The sequence below is a fragment of the Copadichromis virginalis genome, linkage group LG11 (assembly GCF_057382275.1).
Source record: "Copadichromis virginalis isolate Kocher_CV1m ecotype Utaka linkage group LG11, C_Virginalis_male_GT1.1, whole genome shotgun sequence".
NCBI classification, from domain to species: domain Eukaryota; kingdom Metazoa; phylum Chordata; class Actinopteri; order Cichliformes; family Cichlidae; genus Copadichromis; species Copadichromis virginalis.
In genome coordinates, this window is record NC_140628.1 from 17,539,618 (window position 1) to 17,553,565 (window position 13,948).

Consider the following 13,948-nt stretch of genomic DNA (forward strand, 5'->3'; position numbering starts at 1 on the left):
AAAGTAAGATAGTGACAAGTCATTGTGAGCCAAGGACCATGGGGTCATTTTAATTTCCTATGTCACTGGCGTCAGTTGGAAGGAACGCAAAGTCCTAACGCATGAAAAATGAAATCACTTGTTATCATTATGTGTTTAGCTGCCTGACACTTAATAACTCGTTAACTGAACGTTGCAATGCAGTTCTGGTCCACTTTAACCCCTGAGGAGAACATGAATCATGCAAGGTGATTAACTATGGCTTGGGTAACCAGTTTTGTGCTGATTGCAACTGTTACTAATTGCTGAAAACTGTGAGTCATCACTGTGTCATCACCACACCTGTTTCAGGCTAAGTCACGTGTATTTCTGGTTTTCAGAGGGTGGTTTCAGGTAGTTTTGCTTATTTGAAGAGGTATGCTGGATTCAGATGAATAACAGGCATTTTTTAGAGAATGAAGTCGTTAGCTGTGTTCAGATTGTTCTGCAGAGTAAACCAAAGCCTCTATTTGGGTGTCTTTACTCAGTAACAGTACGCTCACACATATCTCCAGCATCTCAAATCAGCTTTCTCGTATTTTGTCTCTTTCACTTCTCTTATCAAACACTGACTCGTATCTTGTTGATCACATACTGTATCATGCTAAAATGTGTGTCAAAATACAGATATTATTCTTACCCAGGCAGATATTAAACATATTACATTACTGTCTGATTCTTACAGTGCTGTCATGCAGGTTTAATGAATGAAATTAAGAGTCTCACAGCAGTACTGATGCAGCTGGCTGTGTGGAAGATTCTTTTATTTGACTTTAATAAATGCATGCAGCATCACACAACATGCAGAAACAATAAGTACCTCTTTAAACTGATGCTGATGTGCATATTCAAGCATCTGGCACAGCTGCAACGGTTTATTAAAACTTTAATTGTGAAGTAACTATTTTTAAACATAACTTTATTGGGTCGTGATTTGACAGAAATAATGTTCTTTATTCTTCTACACATTCAAGAAGGTTTATATAAGTGAGCAGTTTGGATTGAAGTTAAAGCATTGTGGAAAAATCCCGAGCTCCATCATGACTGTCGGAATGAAGAGTTTGCCGGATTTTGGGACAAATGGATAAGATAAAGTGGTCAAAACAGCGATGATCCTCCGGGTTCAGAGACATGCAAAAGCAAGAGCAATTATGGCAGTTAATCTGCAACTGATGTGCCACCATGGGTGCTGAAAAAAACACAAGAGTCCACACACAGAACAGAGAAGATGACGTAAAAGAGACATTGGTGAGCAGAAGGAACATTAACCTGGAAATTTCTTTGATGCCTGTGCAGAAGAGTGACGAGGGGTACCGAACTGTAAGAGAGCTGTCATCTAGACTGTGCTGATGCTTGCTGTATGTCTTGGGAAATGTCTGAGAAGCAGATGGCAGCAGGAAATGATCTCTCGGAACTTGGGTCACACCAGAGGTGATTCGGTGAGTGACGGGAACAACGGAGACACTTCTGGCATCACTGCAAACGTCGAAAGACATTTTTATGAGTTCATCATTAAATTGGTTGTTCTGACTCTCTTACTACAGTTGTTCCCCCAATGCACTACTTTGCATTCCAAGCTAAAAGGACATCACAGAAAAAGACAGTCATGGTTCTCCTAGTCGAACTCAATATTCCACATTAGGGTGTAAACCTTAACATTTTGAACTTATTTTTACTGGGCAAATGCAGATGGTTTCCACCCCTTTATTTCCTGTTGCATCTCGCAGCCTCTCCTTATGCCAAGCATGAAGTGCAGTACAACTATTATTAGCACACCCAACACTGAATTGACTTCTTGCGGTGGTGCAGGGTTGTCAGCTAGAAGGCAAAGCCATATAAACAGCTAATTTAATTCTGCACGCACAATTTTAGAGTTCTAGGACAGAGTCACGGGGCTTATGACCAGTAGCAGAGCTCAGGGAAGTATCTTCAGCTTTTCATTTAAAGAATTATCCAGTTTTAATGCCTTCTCTCCTGTGTGTCTGTGTAGATTCAGTGACCCAGGTCATGATAGTCTTGAGAGCTTGATAAAAGAAGGCTAGTGGACTTTGTTAGGTTTGCGAAGACATTTCCCATCTTATCCAAGAGGCTTCTTCAGTTCTAAAAATGACAGAGAGTCCCAGGTATTTTCCCCCAGGGGGAGGAGTCATCCCATTTGGAAGTGGTTCTGAGGGTCATTGGCTAGCATAGCACCTAGCCATTGTGGATGACACTGGGGTCTCACACACCCTTATGTAGCAGGTTTCCCAGAGAAACTCAGGAGACTTTTCTCCAAGCATGGCATCCCAGTGCCCCTATCAGCCACTTATACTACAGTCTTGAGATCTCTTCCCAGCTGCCTCAACCCCCACTCACGTCTTGCCTCAGGTGGCCTCAATAGGTCACATAATAAGGTGGGGCAAGGTTTCACAGTGGTTTCACCTTTAACCCCCGGTGATTGTAATGACCCATGCTTTTTTTTCACACCTTGGTTCATGTGGTGACTCACATGATCAGTAGTGGGTCAGTGACCCTCAGGATGCAGCACAATCATGTAGCGGGAGTTCTGACAACCAAGAAAATAATTATAGAATCACAATAAACTGAGCAAAGAACTATAAGTTCTTCAAAAAAGCCCAATACTGAACCACATCTTCTGACTTATGGTACCCAATTTAAAAAAAACAACAACTTTAAATCCCTGTAGGTCCTGTGCGTTGCTAGAAGCGAAGCACATCTCTTCAGCTACCTGTCCAGCGGCCCCAGGCTGCTCCAGCAGAGATAAGTGTGGTAATAGACCAACACTATGTCAGTATTAGAGGTGAGGAGGGAGAGAAGATAACGAGTCTGAAAATCTCTGATTGGAAGGGAAAAAAAGTTATAACCAAGCTGTGGAGACTGGAGCTCTCCCCCTCTCAAGCTAAAGGCACATGTGCTTGTCTACAAACATAAACAGTAGTATGAACTCCTTATAGTGTCTTTGGGATGAAAAAAGGTCAACAGCAGCAATGAAACCCTCTCTATCTTTTCATTTTCTTTTCATCTCACTGACCAAATGTCAGCAGAGAAGAAGATAGTTAACCAAGGCTCCCCACACAGACAGACAGACAGAGAGGTTTTCTCTGTCATGCAGTCCTGCATGCACACAGAAGACCATTACTCATCCCAAAGCAGGTACTGCATCAATCAGTCTGACATAAGGCAATGCAGGGGGAGGAATTTCCCACTCAAACAAGTAAGGGAGTCCTGCTAAATTCTCCCCTTAGACAGTTCTTGGTCAGAACTCAAAAGGCAGTCTCCCTCTGGGGCATAAGATTTCTACAGTCCTGCTCAGCCTTTGACATGAGGTCCTGTAGCTACCCTGTCATTTTATTAAAAAGGTTTCCAGACTTCTCACACCGTCTATCCTGCAATGAGAGTCTATCAGTTGTGGCTGAGTGTGACTCCCCTAAATTTGAGGAAACAGCAGCAGCAGTTAAACTTATGCAAGCAACTGAGCAGAACTGGAGTGGTAGCTGTGGTACAGTCTTTTATAATCATAAAGGAAAGAAAAATCTTTTTTTTTTTTTTTTTTTTTACATTTATCAGTTATTTTGAAGACATATCCTGACTAAAGTTCCAGCTTATTGACTGGGTAGGACAAGAACTGGTAACATCTTATCAGATTTGTGCAGTCTTCTTTTGGCATGAATCATGACCTTTGAATTTGCTTTATTTTCCTGTTTCTCCTCTCCCTCTCCATCCCCTGCCTTATTAAAAGACTTTGTATTCTACAAGTCTGCTTCATTAGCGTTGGAAAGTTAGATTTCTTCACTCATCTGTGCAAGGCATTTTGTGCCCTTAAAACTTCACTTTTACATTTCTTCTCAGTGGAGCTATATCTGCAGGCTTCTACTAACTTTTACATTAATAAAGCTAAATCCATTTATCATTCCTCTCTCATACAAAGAACTCTGGAGGTGGGGAGCACAGAAAAATGGCTGCAAAAGATTGAACTGCTTAGGAAAAGGAGCACTGCTTGTTGCAAATGAAGATGCTTTTCACTCCTGCATTAAAATGATTATCAAAAATATAGATAGATGCTTTTTTTTAAAGTAGCTATGCATCAATGTGCCTGAAAGAACAACAGTTGTAAGTTTATTTGGCATTGCCACTTCTTCACAAAATGAACACAAAAATGCTTGTGCATCCTTTCTGCGACATAGTTATGTTGTTGTTGTTGTTTTAAGATTTAAATGTTGCTTAATGATGTAAAATGAGCAACAGAAGGGAACTTTAAATGATCAATTAGTGACGCCAAACAAGTGGGGATAATTACAGCTCCTCCTTTTGAGAAGCAGGGCTTCTTTGGTGGTGTCACATTTTTTAAGATCCGACGTATTCCAAGTTCAGGTTAATAAAAAAACAACAATGGAAGTCTGCAATATGTGAATGAGCAACTGACCAAAAAGTAAATGAGTGAATGTAACATATTAGGTCAGTCTGGAGAAGACACAGGCTGACCATTCAATGACTTCTTTCTTTCGTTTTTTTTTTTTTTACTACAATGCTGGGAATAAAAAAATGATGTATGCCAATGAGGTTCACCAGAAGCTAGAGGTCTTTATGTGAGACAGAAAACTGAACATTTCTGCAGAAGTCTCTGGGGGAACCAAAAAACAAAAGGTTTTCAAAGGCAATGCTTTTTTTTTTTTTTTTTTTTACAAATTATGAGAAGAAAAGGCAACACTGGATGCCCAGACCTTTAAAAAAAGTGTCATGTACCAGCCAAGTCACAGGTGGCTTTATTGCAATAGACAGATGCCCTATGTGCTAGTGTTTTGGGGGTATTTGGAGCACCACTTGTGCTCAGCAGAAAGAATGAACTAGGTATTCATTTTCGTTTTCAACTCTCTGCATGAAAGCATTTTTCTAGGCCCCACCATCTGAACTCTGATGTGTGCTCTCCAGGATACCAGTATTATTGCTTCCACGCCACTCCTGTGCAGCGCCAGCTTTGTTTCGCATTGTCATTTTACAGTGGCTGTTTCTGACTAACTCTCCAACTATTTTTTCCTTTTTCCCCCTTTTTAATATTACTCTTCGTCTCGCAAAGTAGAGGCAGTTTAATGTGAAGCTCAAAAAACTCAATTTGGCTGTTATCAAACCTTCATCTAGTTTTCAGAGTCTCTCAGGTGTTATCAAAGATGTAACAGCAGGCGAATATGTTCACTGTGGTATGTAATGAGTATATGAACAACATCAGACATGAATAAACAACCACCAGGCATCACTTACTGGGCTTCTGTGCACCATAAAAAAGCTGATCTGGAGAAGCCTCGTTCATTTTGCATCAAGTCACATTATCGAGCCCAAACTGAGAACACTCAGGCTTTGCTTTTGTTTACTATCCAGACCCTCCATCATCTGCATGCACCATTTTCCCTTAGATACTTTTCATTACTTGTTAATATGAATTTGATTAAGAATTGTATTTTTAATTTGCCCTGCTTAACATTAGCTCGTAGCTGGATGCAGCTGTCATCTGTAATCTAAAATCTGAACACTTGCACTTAGTATTTAAGCTTTAATATTTTCTATATATTGTATATATAGAAAAATATTGACTTTTTGTCTACTTTTTTTAACTAATATGTATACACAAAACACACTGACATACAAAATAGTACTTGCAATGTTGAGTAGAGCCTATTTTGGAACTTTTGTTTACTACCATATCAGAACGTATACAGTGATAAAGATGTAGTGGGTTTTACAATTTCTGGATGTGTGATGTGACACGTGCAAACTCAGACCAGTAGTGTCTGAGTAGTGTGTGTGCTGTCTCTCACACACACATGAAAAAGCATCTAACTGCAGAGCATTAAAGCTTCTTTCTTTCTTTCTTTGGCATCCAATTTGAGACTGCTTTCCAGCAGCAGACCTCTTCTACAAGACCTGTGCTGAAGAGATGTTGTGGAAGAGTTAATGCTGCTCATAGAAACTAAATGAATAATACTTTATTTGCCCCATCTCAAAATACCACTGATTGTGCTTGCTTCAAACAATACTTTTAACTGCATTTCCAATACAACTACGAACTACAGTCAACCAGCTATCATGTTTTTAAGATAAATAGATGCTTAACTAAATTCCTTAAACTTGTAAATTCTTTTAGTGCTATTTCTTAAATTTGTAAATTCTGTAACTTATTGTATTATTTACTTAGTTTAGTCTGTTAATGTTACTGTCTTGGAGCAACTGTAACACACATAATTTCCTTCGGGAATAAAGTATTCTCATTCTGATTCTAATTAACCCATCCAAGTCATGTCTTGAAAAGCTGGTGACCAGGTCAAGCTAATAAAATGCATGTAAGGCACAGTATACAGCAGCAGGGACCAATAGCTGAGGAGCTCTAAAGGTCAAAGTGAGCTGCAGATTTCGATTAGAGTACATATCGTAATCAACACCGCCGCCGCGTGACCTATTAGAGTATTGCACTGCATGGTCTGCGAAGCGTAGGAACCATTGAACGCAGCTGTGTTTCCTCTCGGAGTGTAATACGTGATGGTTAAATCCGCGAAGTAAAAACAACTTGTGATTCTTTTCGTGGATCTCTTGTGGAATCGGATATTTGTTACTTAAAGCACAGCTTGTTAGCGCCGTATAGCGCCATTTCTATTTTTGATGTAGCGTATGCTTACCGAATCTGGTAAAGACTGAGACCTCTGTCATTCAACTTTCTCCGGAGTGTAAGTAAATGTTGACTTTTGACTTCGGTTGTGAAGCTCACATTTTTACTGGCTTTAAAGACCTGAATGCTGGGAATGGGAACTAATGTGGTTTAAAGTACTTTAGTAACGTGGGTGTAACGTGGTAACGCGCGCGCGCGCACATTCACGTTCGGGTTACTGTTGTTAATGAACTAACATGGCTACATTAGCCCGATTTTCCTCTGGATTCACTATACGGTGTGTTCTTTGTTGTTCTTAGGAAATCAAAGATTATGAGTAGGGAGTCCAGAATGAGAGCAACAATAAACCAAAAGTTGACCGAGATGGGAGAAAGAGAGAGGTGAGTCGGTTATAGCCCTTTCTTAATAATGATATATTCGTATTTGTTCACTGTAACTAGCTGAATCCATGCATGTGTGACTGTAAAGCTTCTATAAAGCACAAGCTCTGTCACGTTTCAGTACGTCAGTAGTGCTCAGTGCATCAGTTGAGTTAAAGACATTACCAGCTATTGTAAAGCAAACATGTGGCTGCTACATGTTCACTAGGCACACATTTCATATAACAGTAAATACTCAACTCCGGTTGATGCTTCAAACTAGAAAGTATCTGCACTTATCACATCTTCATTTCAGTGGCACGCATCACTCTGAATAACATGTTTGTAAAGCTGACGGTGTTTATATGAAACAGTGGGATTTCCAGCTGTTATTCATAACTTCATAACATTAGGAGATAAGGGCGCAGTGTGATATGTGCTTGTATCTTATGGACAGATTGAAAGAGATACTGAGGGCTAGGCTCACTGAGTGCGGATGGAAGGACCAGATGAAGGCTCACTGCAAAGGTAAAGAGAACAGTGGTGTTGTTATCATAAATGTCACATCAATATGGTCAGGTTATAGGATTAAAAAAACAAAAACTGAACTTCAGGCGGTGTGATGTGGTTTTAAAGAGGCTGATATATTAACAAATGTAGATTACTGTATGAAAGTTGGAGCATATTTAAATATAGTTTTTCTGTAAATCTGACTGGTTAAACTATATTAATATGTAACCAGTGCCATCTCTACTATATTGACATTAAAGTGACCTTTAATGTCTGTTTTGAAGTTATTAAAGAAACCCTAAAATAACAGCGCCCAACAGCATGTGGTAATAAAGTTGCTAAATGTCAGCATTAGAATAAACATTTTATACCTGAGGTGGAAGCACCTGGGGTCGCTGCACAACCCAGCCAAAGCCCAGGCTTCACTGTGCCCAGCCTTAATGATGCACAGTAGTGCATGCCCTGTCTTAACAATTTATCCTTCTTAATTTGAAGCAGTTATGGATTATCGTATCAAAAGAAAAGACACATTAACTGAAATGAGATCATTGGATGTTGTCAATCTGCATGAAAACATCCTTCGTTCATAAAACAATGTGAGGAAAAGTCGAAAGACTTGATGAGATAAGCATAGAAATGTGTTCCCCTAGGCGAGACTAGCACCCTTGTCCTGTTGAAGCCAGTTGAAGACATGAAGACAGTGCACTCTTGGCATGCACATGGTTAGCTGCTGAAGCTAAAGTTTGACTGTAGAAACTCCTTTCATTAACTAGATGTTGGAACGAAGCTTGCGGTTGTGTTTTGTTGTAGACTGATGTGAGACTGACTCATCTTTTGCTTTTGTTCAATATGCAGAAGTCATCAAAGAAAAGGGCTTGGAGCACGTGACTGTGGACGACCTGGTTGTAGAAATCACTCCCAAAGGCAGAGGTACCTCACTTTCTCTATTCAAATGAAACCGTGTGTACTATAAGTATCAGTTCCTGTCTAGGCTCTCCTTTTTTCCCGTATTGTTTATATATGAAAACATAATAGTTTAGATGATCTAAATTGGCAAGGTTGTGTTTGTGTGAGTTTAGACACAGAGATTGTTCACAGCAACGGATATAATTTTTTTTGTCTTGCAGCCTTGGTGCCAGACAGCGTGAAGAAAGACCTTCTACACAGAATAAGAGGCTTCTTGGCTCAGCATGCCACATAATTTGGATTAATGTTTCATTACACCACTTGTCTATACTACCCTAATACAGATTTATATTTCTCATGAGTTTAATGCATTTCAGAGACAAATACCAGTCAGCCACAACATTAAAGCTACCTCCTTAATATTCTGCTTTGACAGCAGCCCACAGACACAGAACCTGCCTGTCTTGTCTGGCCCCAGGATGTTGGCAGTGCATACTTTTAAATCCTGTGCGTTGCGGGATTTGGCCTCGGGATTGTCCCAGCTCATTCCGAGGATGCTCTGTCAGATTGGCCGTTCTGTGCCTTGGTCAATGCCGTGGGCTTTCTGTCATTTTGTCAATCAGTGTTTGCAGTGTGGCAGAGTGGGGAGTAATGCTTGGTTTTCCACAATGTTTGGATGGCAACAAATGCATGCTGGGATTAAAGGGTTCCCATTAGAACATGGTAATGTCATGTAATGAAGTAATCAATGTTATATACGTCTCCTGTGAGTGGTTCTAATGTTGTGGCTGATCACACAAAGTACTGACAGATCTAGTTGTTTCTACCAATCCTATGCCTCCCGCTATTACAGTTATGTAAATACACCTACCTTGCTTATGTAGTCATCCTTTGTACATGAGATGTGCTGTTTAAATAAAGGTTTTTCTTCTTTGAACTGGAGAAAGTCATTTTTAGAACAAATTCCTTCAGATTGAAGCAGTTACTGTCCAGACTTGTTTTATGGGCACAAGGTGGAAACAGTTGCTGATATCATGATTGTATTTTATATCATGATGATGTAAACCATGAAGAAAATCATATCCACTCACTTTGATTTAAAAAAAATTTTAAATCGAATTCTTGCACATTATCATTCCAACATCCAATTTTCATCTATGCCAGTGGTAAATGTATAACGCAATTTATCCTACTACTTTTATGTTATTATTTTAATACACAAAACGTCTGATATTTCTATTTCAGGCTTCTTGTGCAGTGGGATAAGTAAGAAGGCTTATATACAGGCCCATCTGAAAGTTTGCCAGTGAATATGTAAACGACTCCAAAATTGAGCTCTTTGGGATCAACTCAACTGGCCGTGTTTAGAGAAAGAGAAATGCTGATTATGATCCAAAGAACACCACAGCCAAGCACGGAGGTGGAAGCATTATGTTTTTCTGTACAGGACAGCTTTACTGACTTGAGGGGCTCACGAACAGGGCCATATACCATAAAATGCTGGACGAGAACCTTCTCTCAGCCAGAGCACTGAAGATGGGTTATTGCTGGGTCTTCTAGCAAAACATACCACCAAAATAACAAAGCAGTGGCTAAAGAAGAAGAACATTAGAGTCACAAAATTCAATAGCAAGTCTCCAGACCAATAGAAAATCTGAGGAGGGAGTTGAAGCTTTGAGTGGCCGAGCAGCAGACAAGAAACCTGAAGGATTCAGAGAGTTTCTGTAAAGAGGAGTGGAACAAAATCCCTCCTTAGACATGAAAACCTGGTGACCAACTACAAGAAACATCTTACCGCTGTGCTTACCATCATGAGTTTCTCCTTCAAGTATTAAATCATGTTTTGCTGGGCGATCAAATACTTATTTCACTCAGTGAGATGCAAATCAATTTCAAACTTTTATCTAATGTGTTATTTTCTATATTTTTGATTGATATTCTGTCCATCTCCATTAAAATTAAACTACCATAGAAATTAGAGAGTTTCTTTCTTTGTTCATGAGCAAACTTAACAAATTAAACAGGGGATCAAATAATGCTTTTCCCCACTGTACATTATAAATTAAACGTGACTGATGCAATGTCTTTATGTACCAAATCATTTCCTGACTTAAAGCCCATTGTTAACTTCAAATACACCTGCTATGCAGAGTCAAAGCCTGTCAGCTAGGTCTTGGTAAAGCTGCAGATTGTTCCTCTCATGCCCATTTTTAAGGTAGAAACAGGATATTTATCCAGATTTCTGTGTGAACGAACTAGATTTTGACTACATTTACATACGTTTATGGCCGAAACTAAGGTTTAAGTTTGGGTGGTACAACTGGTGACTGCTAGCCTAGCCTAGCACTCTTGTCTTCTACATGTAGGCACTTTATGAAGGAAATAAAATCAGTTTTTCAACCTATAAGATCACTGGACCTTCCAAAAAATTTGAGTTATGCTGCAAAAATAGTTTTGTGCTGTGAATTTCAGAAATCTTTTAACTTATATGGATGACATTTGATGTCGAGATGCTACCCATATCCCCAAAGAAGGTCAGGAGTTCTGTTTAATTGTTCAATTGTTTTTATAGTTTTTTCCCTCTGATTTTTGATTGCATTTTATAAGAGTGAAAGAATGACTTTTTTGCCTTTGGTATTCTGTCTGTATTTACTCTGTAGACAGTTATGCGAGAACAAAATGATATGCATTCCTAGGACATGTGCTTTCCATTGTATTCCAGTGTAAATGAGGGCCCAATTGTATGTGCAGTGTGTAATCCTTGGTATCAACACAGCAGGCAGCTTCACACCTGGCCCTTCAAAGATGGAACCAGAACAAAAATGTGACAAATGAGAGAACAGCTTGAAAATAGTTGACGGGGGAAAGAAAAAAGTTATTTCCCACAGCCGCACGAATCACACCCAGCTGGTGCTGTGAATTAACATTGTCCTTTGATTAAATGGACTTGGATGCGAAGAAGAGCCATGATCATGTAATGACAAGCCTGGTGCTGCTTTACTTCCCAGAATAACAAACTGTTCCCAGCAGAGGGGAGAGATCCTGGAAGGATGAACAGGGGTGACCTTCTTCATGGAGGGGACATGTTTCCTTTACTAAAAACCTGGTTGTCAGGTCATTTCAAGGTCCTCGGAGGGTACCGGACAAAATGAACAAGTGTGCTCAAGTGTTTCAATGAGAGCTGGGGGGTGGGGGTATCCATAAAACATAAATTACCACAGTCTAAAAGAGAGCTCATTTCTGTTTTAGTTTAGATGTTGTCTTTGTTTTGTGGTTTTCCATCCACCGTATACTAAACCTTATCACGAGGGTTATTAAAATGCTTCTCTAGTTACACATGCACGACACCTAATTGGTTATGGATGCACTGTTGCACTGACATAGGCCATGAACTCCAAATGACCCGCCCCTAGTAGCACATTAGCGGGTGGAGAGTGACTCTGCGCTCGTCGCCCACGCAAGACAGAGAGTGTGTTTTCTTAGCCAAAGGACCTGCTGTGACATCAGCTCAGGTGACAACATGCTGATATACAGTGGTGCTGCAGAGGCCAAATGTAACGCACCCCTTCAACCCAGCACACACGCTCCGTTTTAATGGCCGGCATTAATCCCAATGTTATCAGCAGATCTCTCCGGGCCCTTGCATATACAGTAAAAGGGGGGTTAGGTGCACTGTGGCGCACTGCAGGCTGACATTGGACTGAATTCCCAATGATGCAATTTATTATCATATAGTTTTTTGTTTTTCAAATTTACATTCTCACCCTCTGTTCTCGGCTCAGGACCCAAACTGCTCTGCAGAGGAGCTGTACAGTAACCAGATGACTCTGCACATCAATAAAAAGAAGTTAAAGTTGTGAAAAACAATGAGTGAAACATGATTTAACAACTACCTCTTCTCATTCGCTGGTTCAGGTGGACGCATCTGTGGATATGGCAGAGATTTTTGCAGGTGCTGATGGTCAGAATGATTCGTGGCATCCTCCGAATGAGCCACAATCAGTCAGGCAACAACAAAGAGCAAAGTCAATATCAATCTGTGCACTTGACATTTGAAAGGAGAAGACAAACGTGTTATAGGTCTGTGTGTGTGTGTTACCATGTGCACTTATGTGCATGAAGGTTAAGTGTGTGCAGATACGTTCACCACTCCCAGAATCAGACCGCTACAGCACGACAGCAGCTGTGTCAATAGGTGAAAGAGCCAAATGTGTAGCCCCGTATGCTGAGCCCCAGTACTCGGCAGTGCTCGGCAGTGCTCGGCAGTACTCAGCAGTGCTCTCTCGTTCTCTCTCTCTCCAGTGAAATTGGCAACATTCAAAGACCATAAACACTTCTCATACTGTACAAACTATCTGAAGAAAAGGGCAGCTCAGGGTGGAAACATGCGGCAGAAATGTGCTTGTATTATAAACACAATGTTGGGAAATGATGATGTTACAGTGCATCTCCTTATTTGGGATAACAGTGCACCTACTTCAGTGGGGAACAGTTTAAGAAGTGCCCATGAAATCTTCCGTGCCAAGCAGTGTTCATAAATGACTCTCATGTTTACAACAGGATATCTAACCTTTCTTACGTATACAACACAGCTATAGGACTTTTTCTTAACGGAAAGGGCAAAGACAGTGCATAAAAGGCAAACGGTCAAAAGGGGTGTTTCAAAACCAAGAGAGAGAAAGGGAGAATGTGCACCTCCAAATTCTCAAGACCCGATGTGCAGTTGGCCCTCTTTACTGTCAACACATGTGAATGCCACGCTCGATAAATTTCTCTTTGAATTCCCCCACTAGAATTTATGAGACGTGCAACATGGGGTTGCAACTCTTTTGAAGCCTACACACTTGCAGCGCTTGGTGCTGTCTGCATTCACGTTTCGAGCGAGCCCAGAGGAGCAGAAATACGGAGGCGCTGGCATGCAGCATCCTGCGGCGAGAAGGGTTTTAAATGTATTTACATTCTGTTGAGTCTCCTGGGAACTGCACTGCTACAAGCTAATGAGGCTGCAGAGCAAGTTTCTTTCTGTTATTCCTGGCATCAGTGCGCCAGTCACAGGCATACCACTCTCACCCACCTCCCCTCCCTTTTCCCTCTCAGTAGCCCAGTGCAAATAATAAATAAGAGGAAATACATCATCCCCCTTTTTCAGTCCCAGAGCCAGAGTGGGTCTGCCAAAGTTAACACAAAGCAATCGTAGGTAATGATCAGCAAATGTGTATAAAGTTTCATAGAGCTTGACTTCACATAATTCTTGTTTAGATCATGTTGGCTGGCTGAAGCTCAACTGTGATGCTGGTGCAGTAGAAGCCACACATTCAAACCCAAGCACACACACACACAAGCAATCGCTCGCACGGTTTTCTCTCATCATGCTTGTTTGTGTGTGATGCTTCGAAGCAGCACTTCTGTTTTATAAGTCGCTGTAACTGATTTGATATGGTATAACGCTGTGGCATGAATTAGCTACCAGTCATAAAATTGCAGAATTTTAACAGAGGCT

At 40.6% G+C, this 13,948-nt stretch overlaps 1 protein-coding gene across 1 annotated transcript; it reads left to right on the top strand.

Moving 5' to 3' along the window:
* The first annotated feature begins 6,483 nt into the window (after positions 1-6,483).
* Positions 6,484-9,385, top strand: eny2 (ENY2 transcription and export complex 2 subunit). Its single transcript, XM_085473394.1, has 5 exons — positions 6,484-6,731; positions 6,973-7,053; positions 7,490-7,560; positions 8,398-8,472; positions 8,670-9,385. Exons 2-5 carry the CDS (start codon positions 6,986-6,988, stop codon positions 8,741-8,743), a joined length of 288 nt encoding a protein of 95 aa, XP_085329520.1. The 5' UTR covers positions 6,484-6,731; positions 6,973-6,985; the 3' UTR covers positions 8,744-9,385.
* The last annotated feature ends 4,563 nt before the right edge of the window (positions 9,386-13,948 follow it).